This window comes from Benincasa hispida, chromosome 4 (genome assembly GCF_009727055.1).
Source record: "Benincasa hispida cultivar B227 chromosome 4, ASM972705v1, whole genome shotgun sequence".
NCBI lineage: Eukaryota > Viridiplantae > Streptophyta > Magnoliopsida > Cucurbitales > Cucurbitaceae > Benincasa > Benincasa hispida.
The window spans coordinates 3,487,887-3,510,919 of NC_052352.1; the positions used below are offsets into that span (position 1 = coordinate 3,487,887).

The following is a 23,033-nucleotide window of genomic DNA, read 5'->3' on the forward strand; positions in this document are numbered from 1 at the left end:
AACTTAATTTTATGACACGAATTGACTTAAAAATCAAATAATTTCGTTTCCAACTACTTAAAATTATCAAAATTGATAAAGATTAACGGATTTTGGGATATGTTAAAATTTTTGCTATTATATTCAAAATGACTCTATAACATATCTTTGATATATCATTACATCAATTTTATTCTTGAAAATTACAAATTAAATTGATCGGATAGAAATTATCTTAATTATTTAAAAAATTACTCTCAAACATATTTTTTTACCGGTTTAGTGAAGTTAGTTGGATTGAGTGGGTTATAATTCTACGAGCTTGGGCTTCTTTCCTTAGTAGCATAATTGCTATTTTGGGCTTGCTTTTATTGTAAATGGCCTTTTGGACTATTTTTTTTCCAATTTGGACAAGGCATTAAAGTTTAATTAATTAATAACATTATAAACAAATGCGCACGTGCGTGCATAGATGTATGTGAAATTACGGCCACAGCAACCTAAATTCGTTGAGGACATTTTTACATCCATTATAGAAATGGATTCATCTAAATTCATGTTAGTCTAAGAATGGATACATAATTACTCATTAGACTCAATTCGATCTGAAGCCAATTAAAAGTTTTGTATAGGACAATGATGTCCTAAAAAATGAAGCTTATTGAATTCAATTATCAATAAAAGACTAAACGATTAGATACCAAATTGATTTTTTTTAAAGTATTAAAATGTGGGATGGAGAATTGAACCTCAAACTTCAAGGTCGATAGAACAAATACTATGCCAGCTACGCTCTTGTTGACTATCAAATTGAAAATTACAGATAATAATGTGAATGTTCTTAAATTTGATATATTTCAAAAATAAGATCGATACATCATAGCCAATAATTTTATATTTAATTTGTTTGGTAAAAGTAACTATTACATTTTTCTCTTTTAAAACTCTTCATATTTGTATCTCTCCTAATTCTCCTCCTCTCACTTCATACATACATACATACATATAAGGGCAAATAAACGTAAATAGAACGAATTGTGATAATATTAAAAGTAGCATCGATTTTGAATTTTTGTCTAACCTAATACATAATACACGATGTTATATGCGAATAAAAAAGTATGCCTTTCTTGCAAATGGGCTAATTACAATAATAGAATTCAAGCCCAAAATAATATAATATAGATAAAATAATTGCATAAATAGAACAAAAAATGGTAAAAGACCAAAAAATTCATATCCAACCACCATTTTGCACGCTGCTTCCCGATTTTCTCAAATTGAAAGCTATCACTCAGTGGTAGAGCCAGGATTTTATGCAGGGAGACACAAGTTCATATGAAAACAATTTTTAGATGCATCAATATAATATTCAAAACATATAATATCGCCGAAATAATCATAACTAACTGACATACATACATTGGCAAATCCAAAAGTTAATGTTAGGGACACAACTGTATATAAGGTTAAAATTTTAGCTCATAAACATCAACATTCGTGTTCTATATAGTTCTTGATCTTTAAAAATTTTATATTAGATCAATAACATCTTAATTAATGTGCCTAATATGTTGTACCATACATTTTTTTTAAGAAAAAAATAATGTAACTATTGGCTACAAAATTGAAATTGATTAGCAAAAAAATATTTTTCTTTATCTAATACGACAATGAATTTTTAAGTATTTTTAATATTTTATGACATTTTTAGATATTAAATCGAAAGTTTTTATATTTTTAGACATTTTCATGGAACTTATTAAAGTTAAAATTCAAAGTTTAGATACTTAAAAGTCATGATTTTAAAAACTAATAATTAAACTTGTACTAACTTGAATTTAATTTTAAAATAACGGTAAAGTAACTAGTAAATAATAAAACAAAAAAAAATATAAGTGAAAATAGTTTTTATATGCCTTAATTTTAAAAAACTAGTGTCAATAATCATGACCCAATTTAATAATCATTTCGTTTTTTAATTTTGGTTTTCGAAAAGTAAACCTATGGACAATACTTTCACCTCCAAATTTCTTTTTTTGTTAACTACTCTTTACCAGTGGTTTAAAAATTAAGCCATGTTTTGAAAAGTTGAATTTGACTAAGAATTCAAGTATTGTACTCCATAAATATGCAAATCATTATAAGAAATGGAGAGAAAATAAACCTAATTTTTCAAAAATAAAAAAAATCAAAATCATAATGATTATTAAATGGGATCCAAATAATTACCAAACAAGCCTAAAATTTAAAAAAATATTTATATATAAATCTGAACACATATGTGAATAAAATAAAAATAGAATGAAGTTTTTCAAGCTATATATATATACACATACATACATACGAGACATTTTAAGCAGCAAAAAATGTTTTTAAAAAAAATGAAAAAAAAAAAAAAAAACCAAACTCTTGAAGCAAGGCCACCGTTAATGCCTTTGCGAGGAGGATGTATATATATTCAGAATATAAATAAATATTTTTTATATTTATTAAGAAACAATATATATCTTTATAAAACAACAAGATGTGAGGAAGGCATGAGACCCTGTCCTCTTTATAGATCTGCCTCTATTATCACCGATAACTTTTACTTTGAGAAGTGTGCTATCAGTGACTATCACCAATAACTGCTAGTAGTGATAACTTTCAATTTGAGAAGTGTTATTAGTTACTATCATTGATAGTTGCAATCAGCGATAACTTTCAATTTAAGAAATGCTATCAGTTGCTATGGCTAATAACTTACGATCAATTGTTATCAGTGATGCTGCTATTAGTAAATATAATTTATAGCAGCTATTAGTGATAACAATAGCTGCTATCAATGATAGTTTTAAATTCGAGAAATGTGCTATGAGTTGTTATCATTTGTATTCATTTGTAGCTGTTATTAGCTATGCTACTATTATTTATAACTTTCAATTTGAGAAATGGCTATCAGTTGCTATTTTCTATCAATGATAGCCAAATAGTGGCTATTGTTGATATGTTTCTATCAAAGGCAATGTTCCAATGCTTTTTATTATTTGAATTTAATATCATGTAATACTTGTTTGTAAATAATCGGGTTCTTTTGATTAATTTGTTGACACATGTAATGTGTTTCTCTATTGTTATTGATGCATATAGATATAGAATGATATCCTTCTACATTGATAGTCACAAAAGATATCATCGATAGCTACTGTCAATGATATCTTTCTATTGTTATCAATGTAAAGGATATCATTGATAGTATTTATATATTATGTAAAGTAGTATTTGACATGAAATGACTTCTCGAGATTGTTTGATCGTGCATAAAAGTTTCCATTGATAGCATGATATCATAGTATCCATGATAACATGCTATCAATGACACTATTGATAGACTTCATACTCTTAAGATCCTATATATATATATATATAAAAGCTATTGGCCTGTTTAATAACGTTCCCATCTCTCATTTCTTGAGAAATAAACTTGTTTAATAACTATTATCGTTTCTTACTTCAAACTTTTAATAAATGTTTCCAAAAATGGTGCAAACTTGAGGACTGAAAAAAGAAGTTTCTTTCAAATCCGTTTTTATTTGCTATTTATATTTAATGTTTCGTTATGATAATCAAACTTGATGATTGACTTGTTAGTGTTAAGTCACTTATGAGTTAGACACTTTCAAGTTTTGGGTTTGAAACTCAGTTTCATAAATTTATTTATTTTTTAATGACTCAACTGGGAAATAGGAAGATAAAGGTGAGAGGGAAATGTTTGGAGAGATGGAAGCAAAAACTCAACACTTCCCTATTTGCAAATATTTTAAATAAAGAAACTAAAAATAAATAAATAAATATAAAAAAAAAAAGAAAAAAGAAAAAAGAATAAGACATGCAAGAAGACAATGGAGGGCAAAATTAAAAATTCAAAAAATTAAAAAATTGTATGATTAACACTATTATATTTACAAATATTTTAAAGAGGTACTATAATTTTAGATTTTTTTTCTTTTATTATTCTATCTATTACAAATATCCAAGAAAAATTGCAAAGCAAGCAAAAACACTAAACTAACATGCAATCTAAAATGGAGGGCATATGTAATTTTAGACATCTAAGAAGATTTTGATTATCTAAATTGTCAATAGTAATGACTCCTTATTGAGATAAAATTTAGAAGGTATCAATTTATATCCCTAAACTTTTGAAAGTTATATCAATTCAAACTTTAAATTAAGAATTGTATCAATTTAAACCCTAAACTTTTAAAGTTGTATCAATTTAAACCTTGAACTTTTGGAGTTGCATTTCATTGAAACCTTGAGCTTTCACAAGTGCATCAATCTAAACAATACACTTCCATCCATCCATCCATCCATCCATCTATCTATCTATCTATCTATCTATCTATCTATCTATCTATCTATCTATCTATCTATATATATATATATATATATATAAAAAAAAAATTTATAATCCTAAACTTTTGTAAGTGTATGCAAATAAAACATAATAGATGGTTTAAGTTGATACAATTATGAAATTTTAGGGTTTAAATTGATACACTTACAATAGTTAGGAGTTTAAATTGATACAACTATTAGTTTGAGGTTTACATTGATAAACCCCTAAAGTTTAGAGTTTAAATTAATACAATTGTTAGTTCAAGGTTTAATTTGATACAACACCTAAAGTTCATTAGTATAAATTAATATTTTTCATAAAACTTACTAATAATTGACATGCACTCATTCCATTAAGGTCAAAGGTTTAAATCACTTCGTCCACCACTATTGTTCAAACGAGTTAAATAGTATCAAATATGTTTACAAAATAAGACATGTATGTATGTATGTGTGTGTATATATATATTAAGGAAAATATATATAAAGACAAATTCTTAGGTACATCTCGAATTACACCCATCTTGTGTCGTCCATCCAATCCAAATGTCAAATTACAAGTTTTCACGTGTCGATTTTTTTAAAAACATTATTCTATATATTTTTTCTTTGTAATAAAAAAGGATGTATAAAAATAAATGTAATGTGAGTTACACATTGTTTCCTAGATCATCACGATGTTTATTAAGTATCTTAAAAGAAGGGCTATAATTCTATAATTAATTAGTACCATCATAATTTTGACATTAAACAACAAAAGATCATTGAAACTTGAAGGAAGTAATTAATAAACTTATAACATATATTATCTTTATAATTATTTCGATTAGAAAGTACACTCACATAAAGTAAATAAACTTCCCACGAATTATTTTCTAAAATGAGGTAGAAAGGGAAAATTTTAAAAAGAAAATAAAAAATAAGACAAAAAAATGATGGTTTCTTTGTGGTACATACATAATAAATAACACATGCTCCATCATTAATAAGGAACTTCAATTTCAAGGTCCTTTTGTTTTATTTTATTTTTTCTCCCTCTCTTTCGTTCAGTTTTACAAAAGAAATTCCATTTCGAATTTAGGGGGAAAATGAAAATTATGAGATAAATCCAAAAAGTGGTTGTGAGAGAAGTGAAATGGTGGGGCCAACACGATGGGTGCGCACGTGCGAATGTATCATTTTAACGTGCGCCTTTCCTCTCTTGATTGCGAGATTAATCGCTCAACTAGAGTTCTTTAAAATCATTGAAAACAAAAACAAATAGGGTTGGTCCGTTTGATAGTTATCTAATTTTTAGTTTCTTTTGTTTATAAAAATTAAGTGTATAAACATTATTTAAATTTTTTAATTTCTTCATTTATTATTTCTACTTTTTATCAATAGTTTGATAAAAAAACTTAGGTCAATCAACACTATTTTAATTTTCAAATTTTTTTCATTTATTATCTCTAATTTTTATCAATAGTTTGACAAAAAAAAACTTAAGTCTATAAACAGTATTTTAATTTTCAAATTTCAAATTTCTTCATTTATTATCTCTGCTTTTTATCAATAGTTTAAAAAGCAAAGCTAAATGTTAGAAAAAAAAAAGTAATTTTAAGAATTTGTTTTTGTTTTTTAAAATTTGACTAAAAATTCAATCTTTATATTTAAAAAATATGCAAATCATTTTAAGAAATAATGAAAAATTAAGCTCAATTTTTAAAATTAAAATAAAAAACGAGATGATTATCAAATGAGATAATCATTTTTGTTATGCTTTTTTTATTGGGATGCATTACTTTAAAAAAAAAAAATGCAACAAATACAGATTTGTGTCATATTTTAATATTTTTTTTTAAAAAAAAACAATTTACTATAATCTCAATTATTTGCATACATCCATTTAAATTTTGTTGAATTTAACGTTTTTTTACACTATTAAATTTAAAATCTCAATAAACTAGTTGACGAAATTATAAATTCTTATTTAAAACGATTAAATTGATTAATTTGTATGAGTTTAATACCTTTTGAATTTCGATTTGATTGTGGTAAATGGAAGTTTTGTTTATATCCAAATTTACAAAATATATACCTACTAATCTAAAATTTTAACATTCAAAACTATGTTCTTAAAATTTAAGATTTATATCTAGATCAATATAAATATTTATTTTTAAATTTCTCTTGCTCTCTTTCTCTTTCTTTTTCTTTTCTTTTTTGCTAAAATAAAATTTTTTATATTTTAAAAATAAATAAAATATGCACATTATAATCTAATTAAAAGGAATTTAAATATTGGTATTAAAATCATTGTAAACATTAAAAAAAAAAAAAAAAGTTAAAAATCACTTTTGGCCCTCAACTTTCATTAAAGTAACAATTTAGTCTTTAAACCATTTTTCATAAGGATTTAGTCCTTGTACTTTCAAATTTGTAACGACTTAGTCATTTAACCTTGATAAGTAACAATTTAGTCTCTGTACTTAAGCATTTATAATGAATTAGTCCTTATTTTAAAAAATATTCTTAAGATTTAATAAAATTTCTTACATATGTAGGTCGTTCAATTGATCGAAAATCAAATTTTTTAATAAACTGTAAATATTAGGTTGTTACATAATAAAATTCAACTCTTAACTTTAAATAGGTTTTCATAATAGAGACTAAATTGTTATAATTTCAAAATACAGGCATTAAATTTAAACTTATTAAAGTTTAGAGACTAAATTGTTACAAATTTGAAATTACAAAAATTAAATCGTTACCAACCAAAATTCAAGAACTAATGCCCCGTTTGGTATCAATTTGATTATTAGTTTTTATTTTTTAAAATTAAGCCTATGGATATTACTTCTATATTTAAATTTATTTCTCAGTAATATACTTTTTATCAATGGTCTAAAAAGTCAAACTAAAATTTGAAAACTAAAAAATAAAAAAATAAAAAAAAATAAAAATTTTGTTATTGTTTTTTGGAATTTGGTGAAGAATTCAACTATCGTACCTGATAAATACGTAAATCATTATAAGAAATGAGTAGGAAATATGCTTATTTTTTTAAAAAAGAAAAAAGAAAAAACGAAATGGTTACCAAACGAAACTTAAATTATTATTTTAGTAAAAGTTTAGGGACCAGAAGTGATTTTTAATCTGTTTCTTAATTATTTTCCGTTTTCTAACGTTGTTCTTAAATTTTTGTTCAAATTTTGATTTAAGAAAATATTTCAACTCATTATTGAAAATTTTAATTTGATTCGTCCTATAAAGCATAGATGCCGAGATATTCGTCAATTTCTGAAAAACTAAGATACAGATGTGTCTAAGGATACTTCATTCTTAATATTTTTTTAAATATTTTTTTCTCATATATAAATTTAACATAAAGAAAGATACTAATGTAATCCACCAAAACATAAAATACCAAATTAATAACATAAAAATTAATCATCCAAATACATATTACAAAGTTCTTAGTACAAACTAGAGAAACTTGATCGCTTTGTCCCACCACCGAGTTCTTAGTACAAACCAAGTTAAGAACATAAAGATTAACATAAAGAGTAGAAACTAGAGAAACTTGAAACACTCAAATCTTAAATCTCCATAATATCATCAACATCAACATCATTATCACTTTCACCACCACCATGATCTCTCAAAACATCAGCCTCTAACTTTGGTTCATCTAAAGATAAATTGGCTACTTCTAGCATACCAACATCTTCAAAAGAATCAAAACTATCTCTAATAATGTCCCATGCTTTAGTCTCTCATCTTGAATATTCTTGAGTACCCCTTGAAAAAAGGCATGGATTGCTACGAATATATACCAAAATTTCTACATGTTGAGGTGTCAACGTGTTCTTCTTGAGAAAGTTACTAAAAGAGTATGTGCTCCAATTTCTTTCACAACAGGAAGAGGAAGAAGGTTGCCGAAGTACTTTCAATGCAATTGGATGAAGCATTGGGGCATAGACACCATGAGTGGCCCATCAACTTATAGGATTAATGATACATCTTTAAGATATGAAATCATGGTCATTGAAATCCCTAAATTTGATAAAAAAGTTTACAAACTCTATGTTCACTTTTGCACGATCCCCAGTGTCACTAATATTGTGGTTGATGCCCTAAATCTTGTGGGTCATATAGTTTGTGATTGTATCGTATAAACAATTTACTTTTTTTTTTTTTAATAAAATTCGAAGTATTTTATTCGACATTTAGTAGCATTAATACACAAAACCAATAAACAAACATCCAAGGTTATCTTCTGCATGTATGTAGAGACATACAGGTGGATTTTGTTTAAGTGATAACCTGAACGGTCTGTAGTAGATAGATAAGGTTGGGTACCTTATCTTGGTGACACTGCGAACACAACCTGCTTTGTAGATCTTACATTTGTTGTAAAGATCTACAAACGATCTGATCCTGATCATTCATGTAGAGACATATGAGTGGAGGTGTTCTATACAAAAGAGTTTGTATAAGACTGGACCACGAAATGAATAGTCTCATTATTTAACACAGTTAATAGTAGATACTAACACCATAAATAGTAGAGACTTACGTTTCACCGAGATGACCATAGGTGACACGATCTGAATCCTGAGTGAGTTATGAACTCCTGCCTATGAAAACGGTCCTTTGATCTGCATGGGTGAGAGTGATCATTTCGTCGATTCACTATGCCTACCATTTTGGGGATTCATCTAATTGAGAAGCTGGGAACATAGTTACACAAGACAGAATTTACTCATTTCTTATTGTTAGGGTAAATAGATAAATTGCTCTCTTAAATGTTGATTTTGGGTCTTGAACAATGTGGCACCACACTTTCTCTTGGCCTGAGAGAGGTTTGGTCATAGTTAGACTATGACTTATTGTTCATTAAAGGGATGTACTTAAAGAGTTAGATTTATATGGGTAAAATGGTAATTTTGACCCAGTTGTATTTACAAGCAATTTGTGAAGGGTCATCGCACTAATGACTGGTTATATCCAATGGACACAGAAATATATCTGTAGTGAGAAGAGCGTAGTTGTTGTTCTTTAGTGGAGCGACAAACAATTAATAGATGTTGAGTAATTTAATTAATTATCTAAGTGTCATTGGAACTTCAATCTATAAGGTTTTCTCTGTAACTTAACTGGGATTATTAAGAATCAAGTTAATTTTGGATTAATTTGAATTGTTTAAATTAATTATTTATGATATAATTAATTTAAATTAATTATATGTGATAGAATTAGTATAATGTATTTGATACATTATAGTATAAAGTTTATTTGAGAGGAAATAAATATTTGAATATGATTCAGATATTAATTATATGAATTAAATTTAATATGAATTTGATTCGTATTAAATACCATAAGATATTGAGAGATTTTCAAACCATATGTTATATTATATTTGATGTAACATAAACTATAAGTTATATGTTATATTAGATATAACATATAATTTGATATATGTTATATATATATATTAAAGGAACCCTAGTTAGGGGATCCTTGAGCGGAAGTGGATCTACCCAAATCCCATTTTTTTCCAGAATTGATAATTTTACAGTATAACATAAGAATTATGCATTTGAATCAAAACAATACAACAGGGGTTTAGAAAATCTTTACCTTTGAAGACTTCCTTCACGGATCATTCTCCTCTGTGTAAACCACGTACGAAATCCAAATAGGCCAAATGGACACTACCACTCGGGAACCTCCTCCGTAGTATTCTCGGGTGAGAATCCAGGAGGTGTGGTGCTTTGGTAATTTTGGTGAGGGAAGGAGAAAATTGAGAGGAAGATGAAGCATGGTATTTTTTTTTACTATATTTTTCTTTTGTAGGATGATCAAGAAGAATAACTCTGCAAATGTAAAGTGGAGAGAAATGAAAGGGAAGTTACAATTTTCTCCCCTAATTAATTTAAATTAATTTTAAATAAATAAAATTAATTTATTATTTTAATTAATATATATTAATATGATAACTAACTTATCATATAATATATATTAAACTATATGTTATATCAAATATAACATATAATCTATAGTTTTAATATTGTATCATATACAATATAACCTATAGTTTATTTTATCTCATTAATGATATTTAATATAAATCACATTTACATTAAATTTAACAATATGAATGTAATTCATATAACCAACATTTGAATCATATTCAAATACTTATTTTCTCTCATGAATAATACAATGTATCAAATACATTATAGTAGTTGTATCATATATAATTAATTTTCTCAATTAATTTGAACATTTCAAATTAATAAAAAAACTGATCCTCATTTAATCCCGTTGAGCTACAGAGGGAACCTTATAGACATGTAGCTTGAAGCTCCAATGGTACATGAATAATTAGTTAAACTCTCTAATTAAATTATTCACTATCCGTTAACTGTCGGATACTCCACTAAAGACCAATAGTTGCACTCTTCGCACTACAGATATACTTATGTGTCAATTGGATATAACCAACCAACAATACAATGACCCTTCACAAATTGCTCATAAGTCCAGCTGGGTCAAAATTACCGTTTTGCTCATATAGTTACATCTAACTTCTTAAGTACCACTAATCCCTCTAATAAATAGTAGATCATAGTCCAACTATGATTAAACATCTCTCAGGCCAGGAGAGGTTGTGATGCCACATCGTTCAAGTCCTGGAATCAGACCTTAAGGGAGCAATTTATCTACTTGTCCCGACCATGGGGAAGGAGTGAATTCCTTCATATGTAGCTGAGTTCCCAGCTCCTCAATCAGACGAATCCCCAAAATGGTAGGCTTATTAAGTTGGCAATGTGGCCATTCTAACCCATACAAATTAAAGGATCGCCCTCATAGGTTGTTCACAACTCACTCACTATTCAGATCATGTCACATATGGTTATCCTGGTGAAATGAAAGTCTCTATTATGAATGACATTATATAATGAGACTAAACATTTCATGGTCTAGTCTTATACAAACCCCTTTGTATAGAATATCCTCGCTCACATGTATCCACATGAATGATTGGGATCAAATCATTTGTAGCACTTTACAACTTTATAACATCTACAAAGCGGGTCATACTCATAATGTCACTAGGATAAGGTATCCAGTCTTATCCCTTTACTACAGACTATTTAGGTTATCACTTAAATATGATCCACTCGTATGTCTCTATGTACATGTTTAAGCTACAAGATAACTCTAGATATTAATTTATTGGTTTGTGGTTAATGCAACTAATTTTGAAATACAACATCAAATTGTTTGTAGATTTAGGGCATCAACCCAATACAGTGAAAGCAATAATATGATCAATTTTGTCCCACTATAAGTCGTTAAACACCAAATCTTTCACACACCTTCCCTTTACCAATCATATTCCCTATAATTTGCCAATTTATCATGATGACCATGACTTGTAAACCACCTTTAATAAAGCAATTTTAGAGATATAAATTCATTAAACATGGCAAGCCTCATCGAATGATTCATAATAAAATTTTTCACAAAGATGACTTCACTAGCAATGTCAAAGATCCAACTACACTTCTTATATGCAAGTTGGTTATTTTCAACATTCTTAGCAGCATATATATTTTTCAAAGTAAGGTCCAAGGTATGTATTACAAACCAATAAATTTGTAGAATTGCAATCAGGAGAATTGTTAGTTATTACTTGAATTAATTTCTCATGTCCAACTTCATTAATAACTTCTTTAATAAAATTGACGATGAAATACTTATCTTTAGTCTTGCCAGAACAATCTACTAACTTTAGAAACATAGGTTGTCCTTTTAAAATTTCCACAAAATTAATCAAATGCATCATTTGTGAGTCAGTCCATCCATCACTCACATGTTGAGGTTAATGCCCTCAATCTCGTAGGATCCCATAGTTTGTAAACAATGTATGAACAAACTCTTATGTGATTGATAATATATGATACTTTTATTCACATTGTTTATAAAATATGTGATATTTTTGTTGCATTAACCTTAAATCAATAAACTAACATCCAAGGTTATTGTTGTAACTTAAACATGTATGTGGAGACATACAGATGGATCATGTTTAAGTGATAACCTAAAAAGTCTGTAGTATATGGATAAGGTTGGATACCTTATTTATCCTGGTGACACTATGAGTATGACCCGCTTTGTAGGTGTTATAATTGTTGTAAAGTGCTATAAATGATCTAATCCTGATCATTCATGTATTGACATGCGAGCGGGGATATTCTATATAAAGGAGTTTGGATAAGACCGGACCACAAAATGTTTAGTCTCATTATATTACACCGTTCATAATAGAGATTTTCATTTCACTAGGATGACCATAAGTAATATGACCTTAATCCTGAGTGAGTTGTGAACTCTTGCCTATGAGGGCGGTCCTTTGATTTGTATGGTGAGAGTGACTAGATTGTCGACTCAACAAGCCTACATTTTGGGGATTCGTCTGACTGGGGAGCTGGGAACTCAACTACACAAGATGAAATTCACTTATTCCCCGAAGTAGGGATAAGTATATAAATTGCTCCCTTAAGGGTTGATTCCGGGTCTTGAAAAATGTGACGCCACACCCTCTCTTGGCCCGAGAGAGGTTTAGTCATGATAGAACTATGATCTATTGTTCATTAGAGGGATCAGTGGTACTTAAAGAGTTAGATGTAACTATAGGGGAAAAACGGTAATTTGGCATAACTGTATTTACGAGCAATTTGTGAAGGGACATCGTACTTTTGATTGATTATATCCAATAGACACAAAAATATATTTGTAGTGCGAAGAGTGCAACTGTCGATCTTTAGTGGAGTGCCTGACAGTTAATGAATGGTGGATAATGTAATTAAAGAGTTTAATTAATATTCATGTACTGTTAGAGCTTCAAACTATAGGCCCATAAGGTTCCCTTGGTAACTCAAAAGGATTTAGTTGAAAATAAGTTTTTGGGTTAATTTGAATTGTTCAAATTAATAAAAAGGAATTCAATTATATATTATATAATTCAATTAATTCAATTTTATATGATATAATTGTTATAATGTATTTGATACGGTATAGTTTAATTGGAGGAAATAAACATTTGAATGAGATTCAAATATATTTTCTATGAATGTGATTCATAGTTGTTAAATGTAATATAAAAATGATTTATATTAAATGCCATAAAATAGAGACAAGATAGTTTATATTGTATATGATACAATATTAACTATAGGTTATGTGTTATATTTGATATAACATGTAGTTTAATATAAATATGATATGATAAGTAAGTTATCATATTTATTTTTATTATTTTAAATAATAAATTCCTATTTTCTCTCCAACCAGCTTAGTGAGGGATTAATTGGTTTTGTGACAAAAAAGAATAAAATAAATTAGTTTCTTTTCTCCCTGGCTATTAGAGACTTACGTGAAACACTACACGATTGGAAGATTGTCTATACGATACAAATTTGCAGAATCGTTCTGTCCTTCAATCTTCTTCTTCCTCCAAACTCAAACAAACCCTACTAACCAAAATAGTCAGATCCCACCACTCATGGGTTCTCACCCTGAGAATTCCAAAGGTTCACTGTGGTTGTGTCTCCTTTTGGTTCGTGAAGTTCTTGAAGAAGGTCTTCGAGAAGTTGATGAGTTCGAGGTTTGTGACCGTTCGAGGGATTTACAAGAAGAAAAGTACTTCAAAGGTAATATTTCTTGAACCATATTCTTCTTTCAAGCATGATGTAATTTACATTGAATGCATATCTTGTAAGTTTACTGTAAATTTAGTTTTCAATAAAAATGAAATTTGGATTATCCGCTTCCGCTCAAGGAACTCAGGATCTCCTTATAAAATGAGTTCCTTCATCACAATACTCACCCTTTTAGTACACCATCATCTCTAACTGGAATCAATAATTGCTTGATATTTGCATTTTTCTTTATGAATAAGAGTCGTCTTCAATATATTATATTCCAGGAGACAAATATCATGACAACAAATGACTTGCAGCATAAGCAAATGCTCCTCTAAAGTGTGGATTTCTCGCTAAACGAAAGGGAAAACCAACCGAATAAAACATTATGGCAATTAGTGAATATAATTGGTCTCGTAACACATTATTGAATGATTTTTCAATTGCATTTGTACCACCACTACTACACTTTCTCTTCTTCTCAATGTCCAATTTACTTGAAATAGGATAATTATTGATATTAACACCACCAGTTGTCATGACTAGAGGCGGTAAGGGAACATTCTTTGGATCTTTTCTTTCTAGCCAAGCCTTTACTTCTTCTTCCAATTTTTGCATTTCACTCTAAATGATAGAAGTGACTTTTAAACAAGGTTGAATTCCTTGACCACTTATCTTAAACAAATGAGCTCTAACCCTAGTATAAGAACTCCCATTTGAAATATTATAAAGGTTGCATTGTCTATAGAAATTTCCATCCCCATCGCCTAACCCAAAGAGATTTTGAATCATCTTCAACAATGGAGGAACATGAGTTTATGGAAGGATTTAATGATTGACTTTGACTTGATAAAGATGTCATATTTGACGTTAGTTTTTAAAAACCTATAATTAAAGGAAATGAAAATTTCAAATGAGATTGAAAAAAGGAAAACAAAGAGCTTGGAGATTGATATTACCTAAGTCCTAAATACTGTTAAAAACTTAAAATTAAAGGAAATGGAGATCGAAATTTCAAAAGAGATTAGGAAAAAAAAAAAAAAAAAAGAGCTTGGAGATTGAAACTGATTGGTGGAAATAAGAGCTTTGAGAGTTTGAGTTCATGCGTGACCGACGACGAACTGAGGCGTGGTCAATGACGAGCTAAGGCATGGTCGATGGCAAGCCGAGGCATTGTGAGGAAGAGGAAGACGAAGAGTTAAAGACGAGAGGGTAGACCTGAAGAAAACAGAAGGTTATCACGAAGAGGAGAGGCTATCGCTGAAGCTGTGAAGCGTGAAGGCTGAAGGTCGAAGGATTGATTTTAATTTTTAGGTTTTTCGTTTTGTTTTTAATTTATTATAATATTATAATTATATTAATAAAATTAAGTGGACTATTTATCTATGGGCTATTGGGCTTAAAATTTAGTCCAAAATATATATTTTTTAGCTTGTCGTATCCCCTTTACGTATCTTCAAGGAAATTATAAAAAAAAATTCAAATACTTCATTTCACATATCTACCACATATCTAAACGTGTCAATATCATATACAAATTTTATGTCGATTCTCCGTCCTTTTTTAAATATATTTGCTTCATAGGAATGTCTCTATTTGCTATATTTATATAAGAGATGCGCTCAATAAAGATTTAAAAAAAAAAAAAAAACAGAGAGAGACTGTTTTTTTAAGTAATTTAAAAATTGTCCATATTTTTTCCGATTATTTTTGCAAGAGTAGTTGAGCACTTGCTGCAGAGTCTCGCTGTCACACACCTCCCACTGGCCCCGGACAGATCCAATCACGGTGGTTGGACGGTCTTGATTTCATCCTCTTCCTTCCTCTGTTTTTTTTCCTTCTTAAATAAACATAGTTGGATTTTCATTTTGAAACACAATTTTACTCATTTATTGAATACTTTCTATAAATTTTAATTTCACCGACTCAAATTCTAAAATTAGATAAATGGTTAAATGATCTTTATTGAGGCCTTATACATTTGTGTCACCATTTTTTTTTTTTTAATTTCAAATAACGCATGGCGTAGGATTTTTAATTTTGATTTTTTTTTTAATCATTGTTCAATTCAATATGGTTCGATTATCATAAAATTTATATCTTTTATCTCAAAGTTAAAGGTCTGAATCCCCATCCAATATATTATAAAATTATAATAATAATTAATGATCATTCATTTAAAGTTAAATACTTAGATCCATTATCACATCTGTCTTAAATGTTCAAATTACACTTATTTTGTTAAAGGGTCAAAATCAATAAACAAATGATAAGATTATTATTGTTTAAATAAATTTCTATTGTTTTTAAAATTATGTAACTAGTTATAAACACTCTTGTGATGGAAATGCAGATAAAAATTGAAATGAAATATTTGTGTGTAATTAGTTAGGTTAAAGTCTAATTGTTTAAGTGTCGAGCATGATCAAGAATTAAGTTGGAAAAATTTGATAGTACTTAAAATGTGTTTAAGAAAACAAATACCACGCAATTATAGAACTGACTTTGAATTTTAATTTATTTTATTGATTCTTTCTGTTCATCTTTTTTATTTTTTATTTGGGTTCAACATTTATAATTGAGTTTAATTATATCATTTTACTCTTGCTTCCCTTAATTTATTGCAAAGGTCCAATATTTTCATATTGGGAATTTTGGAGTATAATTCAAAATTCTTCTTGAATTTTGTGTGCTTTATAAATTAATTGATTGATGCATGGAAAATTACTCTTAGCTTGGATGAGGTGTTAAATTAACTCCTTATTTGGGTTGAAGGTTTTATGGTCAATTTAATGAAATTTAAATTTTATAGTTATTTAGCTAAAATAGTCACTATTAGGTGTGCACATCAAAACTAACAAATATTAAATAATCAAATCAAAATTTGGCTTTTATATAATAACAAAATGAAAATATGAAAGCCTCCATTCAGAAAACAAAATGTATCACCACTTATGTAAAAATATAATTTTAGTTGTACTCGATCAATTTTAATGTTTTAAAAATTTTACGAAGACCCTTAATCACATGTACTTATGTATTTATTAATCTCATAGATCAAAAGATCTAGTCGTAAAAAATAAACATAATTGAGTTGTTAAAAATGAAGATACTTCTACCTTATAAAATATTGACAAAATGGTAGATGAATATTCTTATAAAAAAATTTATAAAAACAAAAAATTCAAATAAATTATTTAAATTAGTAAATAAATATTTTATGTTTTTTAAATATATTAAAATATTCCGATTAATGACATTTTGTGTTATTTTCTTTAAAGAAATTTTGTTGTTTATTTTGAATATTTCATGAATTTTCTTACGAAATATAGAAATGTCTTATTCAAGTAATCGAATTCACAAGAAAATGTGAAAATATTGATTTGTGCATGAAAATTTAATAATTATGTAATATTATTTTAAAGAAAGAAATGGTTAGAATTGCAAAAACAAAAGTTTATTTTGTTTCCCTCCCAAAAAAAATGGGGAAAGAGGGAAATCAGGACCGTGAAATAAAGATCAGACGGTGAGTTAAAGAAACGATGGGTCCACGTCCATTGAAAGTATCCCGCCATTCGTTATTACCATCTTAGCCCTCAAATTTCGGGGTTTCTCTGTCTTATAATTGGCCACACTCACCTTCATCTTCTTCGCGTCGATCCATTTTCATCAATAACACGAAGAACAACAATAAGAAGCCTTCCTCTCTTCCATTTCTTTACAAGACACCATGAGAGAGATTCTTCATGTTCAAGGTGGCCAATGCGGCAACCAAATCGGATCCAAGTTCTGGGAAGTCATCTGCGATGAGCACGGTATCGACGCCACCGGTAAATACAACGGCGATCCTTCCTCCGATCTTCAATTGGAGAGGATCAATGTCTATTACAATGAGGCTTCTGGCGGTAGATACGTTCCCAGGGCCGTTCTCATGGATCTTGAGCCCGGTACCATGGATAGTATCAGATCCGGTCCCTACGGTCAGATCTTTCGCCCTGATAATTTCGTTTTTGGTCAGTCCGGTGCCGGAAATAATTGGGCCAAAGGTCATTACACCGAAGGAGCTGAGTTGATCGATTCTGTTCTTGATGTCGTTCGTAAGGAGGCTGAGAATTGTGATTGCTTGCAAGGTATTACGTTCTCTACTCTCTTCTTCGATTGTACATTCTCACTATCATGCTTTCTGAATCGTATTTTTTACATCGTGATTATACCGCTTTATCAATTGATTCAATTCGTTTGTTTCGATTGAACCTATTAGTACTTGCATTCTCATTATACTGTTTCCGTGAATTGAAAGAATCTGTTCCTTTCGAATGAATTATTCTCGAATCGTATTTTAGGCATAGAAAATAATGCTTCGTGTTCGTTAAATTTCCTCAACATTTCTCATTTCACTATTCTCTGGTTTATCCAACGCATCTAGAACTTTTCGGATCTCTTATCGAAAATTTGCTTCAAAGTTGAAATCGCCGTTGCAGTTGAGGAAACAAAAAAGAGCAAAATATCTCCATTGATGTAAGGGATGGGAGACGATAAGTTTGAGCAATAACTGTTCTGATTTCCTTACAACTATTATTAGTAAATATGAAGGGAAAGTGATGGTTGGTATAAGCTTTCTCAGATCCATGACCGTTTACACATTAAACTTGCTTATTGAATGTTATCTAAATTTCCGACAAGTTTATTTGCTCTACCTTGAAAACCATGATGATTTTCTTTTCTTCTTTTACACAATCGAAAATTTAAGTTTAGGGAATTATGTATAGTGATCGTCAGCAGAATCCTGATCTTGATTTGCTAACTGCTAAATCTTCTCGCCATTTCCTGCATCTGCACTCTAATTGGTGAGACAGAGTGTCAATTTTTGTCCATACCTAAAAGTGTATATATATATTTATTAAGAGAGAGAGAGAGAGATCCTCTGCCAGTATTGGTATTACAATTTACAACTGGCTTTTAACATTAATCAACAACACACATAATTGCTTGTGTTAAATAATCAAACTGTTCTTGAATTACTGTTCTTTTATGATTCTGATTTTTTTTTTACTGGATTTTATGATGTCTGATTTGTGAAGGGGGACAATGCTAAGTGGTGAGTGGATCCCACATTTGTCTCATGCATTCAATCCACTGGATATATTTTATTCCACCTATTTCAACTTAAAATAAAAGGAAGCCAACTTTTATGGTAAAAAAAATCTTCTTTCTATATATTTTTAAATTTTTTTTCCCACCTGCATGATTGAGATTGTACAACTAGATTATTGTCGTATTCTCTAGCTACCGTACCGACACTACCTTTTCTTAGCAAAATGACTAGAGCGGTTCATGAATAGTGACCACTCAAAGGTAAATTCTTATGAGAGCATAACTTGCAGTAAAGTTTAAAGATGACTTTTATGGATTAAGATCTGATCTGCTGTAATAGTGTATATATTACTCACTAGAGAAAATTTGATAATTCACTTGTGACTTCCTAATGTTTATGTAGATGAATCCATTTTGGGGAATATCTAAGAATTAAAGAAAAGGTTAACCCATTTATGTTTGCCTTCTGTTTTATTGAAATTTGTGAAGTGATATCACGAGGTAAACTTATCCATCCAAGTGTTACTTTTCTGTAAATGATTGATTGAGCACTGTATTTCTTTTTCCATTTCTCTCTGTTCGTAGCTTAACCCAAGTGGGGGTTTTTAAAATAGTCTATTGACTATTGAAGGAAAGCAACCTTTTTCCAAACTTTTAAATTGGTCAACTTCTCTTGTCCCTTGTTTGTGGGGCAGGTTTTCAGGTTTGTCACTCCCTTGGAGGAGGCACTGGTTCTGGTATGGGAACCCTTTTGATATCGAAGATTAGAGAGGAATATCCGGACAGGATGATGCTCACATTCTCGGTTTTCCCTTCTCCCAAGGTCTCAGACACGGTTGTGGAACCATATAATGCCACTCTTTCAGTTCACCAACTGGTTGAGAATGCAGATGAATGCATGGTTCTTGATAATGAAGCTCTTTATGACATTTGCTTCAGGACCTTAAAGCTCAGCACTCCTAGCTGTACACCCCTCTTTCTCTCTATCTCTCTCATTTTTATGCTAATTTATATCGGGATTAACAAATATTTCTTAAATTAAATATTTATATCACTATTTCCTCTCAAAATACTTGGTTTTATTTGATTTTAAAATGATTAACATCACTTTTGTTGTATTTAATATCATTTCAAAACACACCTTCAAACATGTTTGGGAGTAAATTGTAAAACAGTTACAATCACTTTTGTCATTTTCAAAATAACTTTTAAACATGTTTTTAATCATTCTTCAAAATTAATTTTTTATGATATTAGAATTGTATTTAAAAATGTGAAATTAAAATATGAAATTAACTTTGAGTAATTAAAGACATGTTAAGGAGTGATTTTGAATATGATGACAAAAGTGAACCTTTCAAAATCATTCCTAACATGCATTTAATACTCATAATCAATTCAATGTTTAATTTTCCACTTTTTAAAGTTGATTTTGAATGATTAATTTAGGGGATGTTTGGGACAAAGATTTTCATCAAAATATAATAACCACCACCTCTTATTACCGTAAAAACTATTTATAATATTTACTATTTACTACAGTTTTTACTATTTTACATTCATATGTCATAACCCAACTGTAATAAACTAGTACTATAATAACTAACTCATTGCTCCAAACGTTCATTTAATGATTTGTTTTAGGGATCTGTAAAATCATCCATCTTAATAAAATTCCTTAAACATTCCAATAGCATGTTTCATAACAAAAATCTAGTCAAGATTTTTTCGAGTAAACTTAATAATGACCGATGATTTTAACAATTTCAACATCATTCTCAAACGTGCTATTGGAATGTTGAAGAGGATTATGCAGTCAAGTTTACGCTATTTTATGAAAAATTGGAAAAGTGCTTAACTTTTCACTTTTGGGGATTTTGTTTTGAGAAGCAACATTTAACTCACTATCTCTTCGACATGTACAGTTGGTGACCTGAACCATTTGATCTCTGCAACCATGAGTGGAGTAACATGTTGCTTAAGATTCCCAGGTCAATTAAACTCAGACTTGAGAAAATTGGCAGTGAATCTAATTCCATTTCCCCGTCTTCACTTCTTTATGGTTGGATTCGCACCTCTGACCTCCCGTGGCTCCCAGCAATACATCTCCCTCACCGTCCCAGAACTAACCCAACAAATGTGGGATGCCAAGAACATGATGTGTGCTGCCGACCCTCGTCACGGCCGTTACCTGACCGCCTCCGCCATGTTCAGAGGAAGAATGAGCACCAAAGAAGTAGACGAACAGATGATCAATGTACAAAACAAAAACTCATCCTACTTCGTGGAATGGATCCCCAACAACGTGAAATCAAGTGTTTGTGACATTCCTCCAAAGGGCTTGAAAATGGCTTCCACATTCGTCGGAAACTCGACCTCCATTCAAGAGATGTTCAGAAGAGTGAGTGAGCAATTCACAGCCATGTTTAGGCGCAAAGCTTTTCTGCATTGGTACACAGGTGAAGGAATGGACGAAATGGAGTTTACAGAAGCAGAAAGTAATATGAATGATTTGGTGGCTGAGTATCAACAATATCAAGATGCCACCGTTGATGATGATGCTGATTTTGAGGATCGTGAAGATGAGTATGTCGATCAGTAAATTCGTTCACTCTCTCTGCCAGTGCTTTCATGAATTATTTCTTGGTTTGATTTCTCAGATTTTTCTACAAAATATGCAGCGTGATTTGATTGTTATTTCATTTTCTATTTTGATTCTCAACTTGAATTCCTTGCTTTATTTCCTTGGATTTCTTGCTTGTTTTTCCCTTTTTCTTTCTTCTTTGTTGGGTATTATTAGTAGTTGTTTGTTCTTTCTATTAAATAAAATAATGTCAATGTGCAGTCTATATTTTTACTGTGAATTTGAATGGGTAGTCCCAAATATCCTTATGATTATTATTATTTTTTTAAAGTTATTAATTGCATCTCTAGCATAACTTACTTATTTCGATCCAATAATTTGTCGTATGTTAAATTCTTCTCATTTTTTATTTTATATATATATATATATATTTATTTATTTATTTATTTATTTGTGTGTGATGAGAATAAGACCAATAAAAATAGGTGTATTTTAGATTGTACCTAAATAATAGTGCAAATTTTATAATGAAAGAAAAAAAGGAATTTTCAAAAATAGAAAAATAAGGAAAACTATATACACAAAATACTAAAATTTTAATCTTCTTTTATAGAGATTGATAGATGTTGATAGAAATCTATTAGTGATAGAAACCGATAGAATTTCATTAGTATTTTTTTTTTTGCTATTTCTGTGAATAGTTTCACATTTCTTTTATCTGTGAAAATTTTCCAAGAAAAGATACGATCAAATATGTGTCTTTCTTTAATTTTATTTTAGAATTTAAAACATGTTTTGGTTTTAATTTTTGAAAAAAAAAAAAATCAAAGTTACTATGAAAATTTGTAAAATTAAAAAATTTGAGTGCAACCTAAACATCCATCTATAATGCAACACTTGCAACATCTAATTAAAAATTGTTGCGTGAAAATTTATTTTTTAAAAAGAAAAATATTTAAGAGCATGGAACTTATTGCCCTTTGTGAAATGTATGATGTAATATATATATTGATTACCATCAACTGGATGATCTGAATAAGTCGGTCAACCCAACCCAATTCGTGTGATTTGGGTTGGGTTATCAACATGATTAGGATGGTTGATAGGTTTACTTAAATTACTCAAACAAACTCGAACTTATCATTAATTTTAATAAGTATGTTCTTTTTACTTATTGTATAATTATTTTTGCATATGTTTATATTTATTTTATTTTATTTCACGATTTTCTTTTGTTAATTTATTCTCCAACAATTCTTAGAAAATAATCTTTTAACACTTTTCAAAAAAAAAAT

At 29.1% G+C, this 23,033-nt stretch overlaps 1 protein-coding gene across 1 annotated transcript; it reads left to right on the top strand.

The window, feature by feature from the left end:
* Positions 1-17,697: 17,697 nt before the first annotated feature.
* On the top strand, positions 17,698-22,018 carry LOC120075653 (tubulin beta chain-like). Its single transcript, XM_039029242.1, has 3 exons — positions 17,698-18,190; positions 19,850-20,119; positions 21,080-22,018. The coding sequence occupies exons 1-3, from the start codon at positions 17,791-17,793 to the stop codon at positions 21,754-21,756; spliced, it is 1,347 nt and encodes a 448-aa protein (XP_038885170.1). The 5' UTR covers positions 17,698-17,790; the 3' UTR covers positions 21,757-22,018.
* The last annotated feature ends 1,015 nt before the right edge of the window (positions 22,019-23,033 follow it).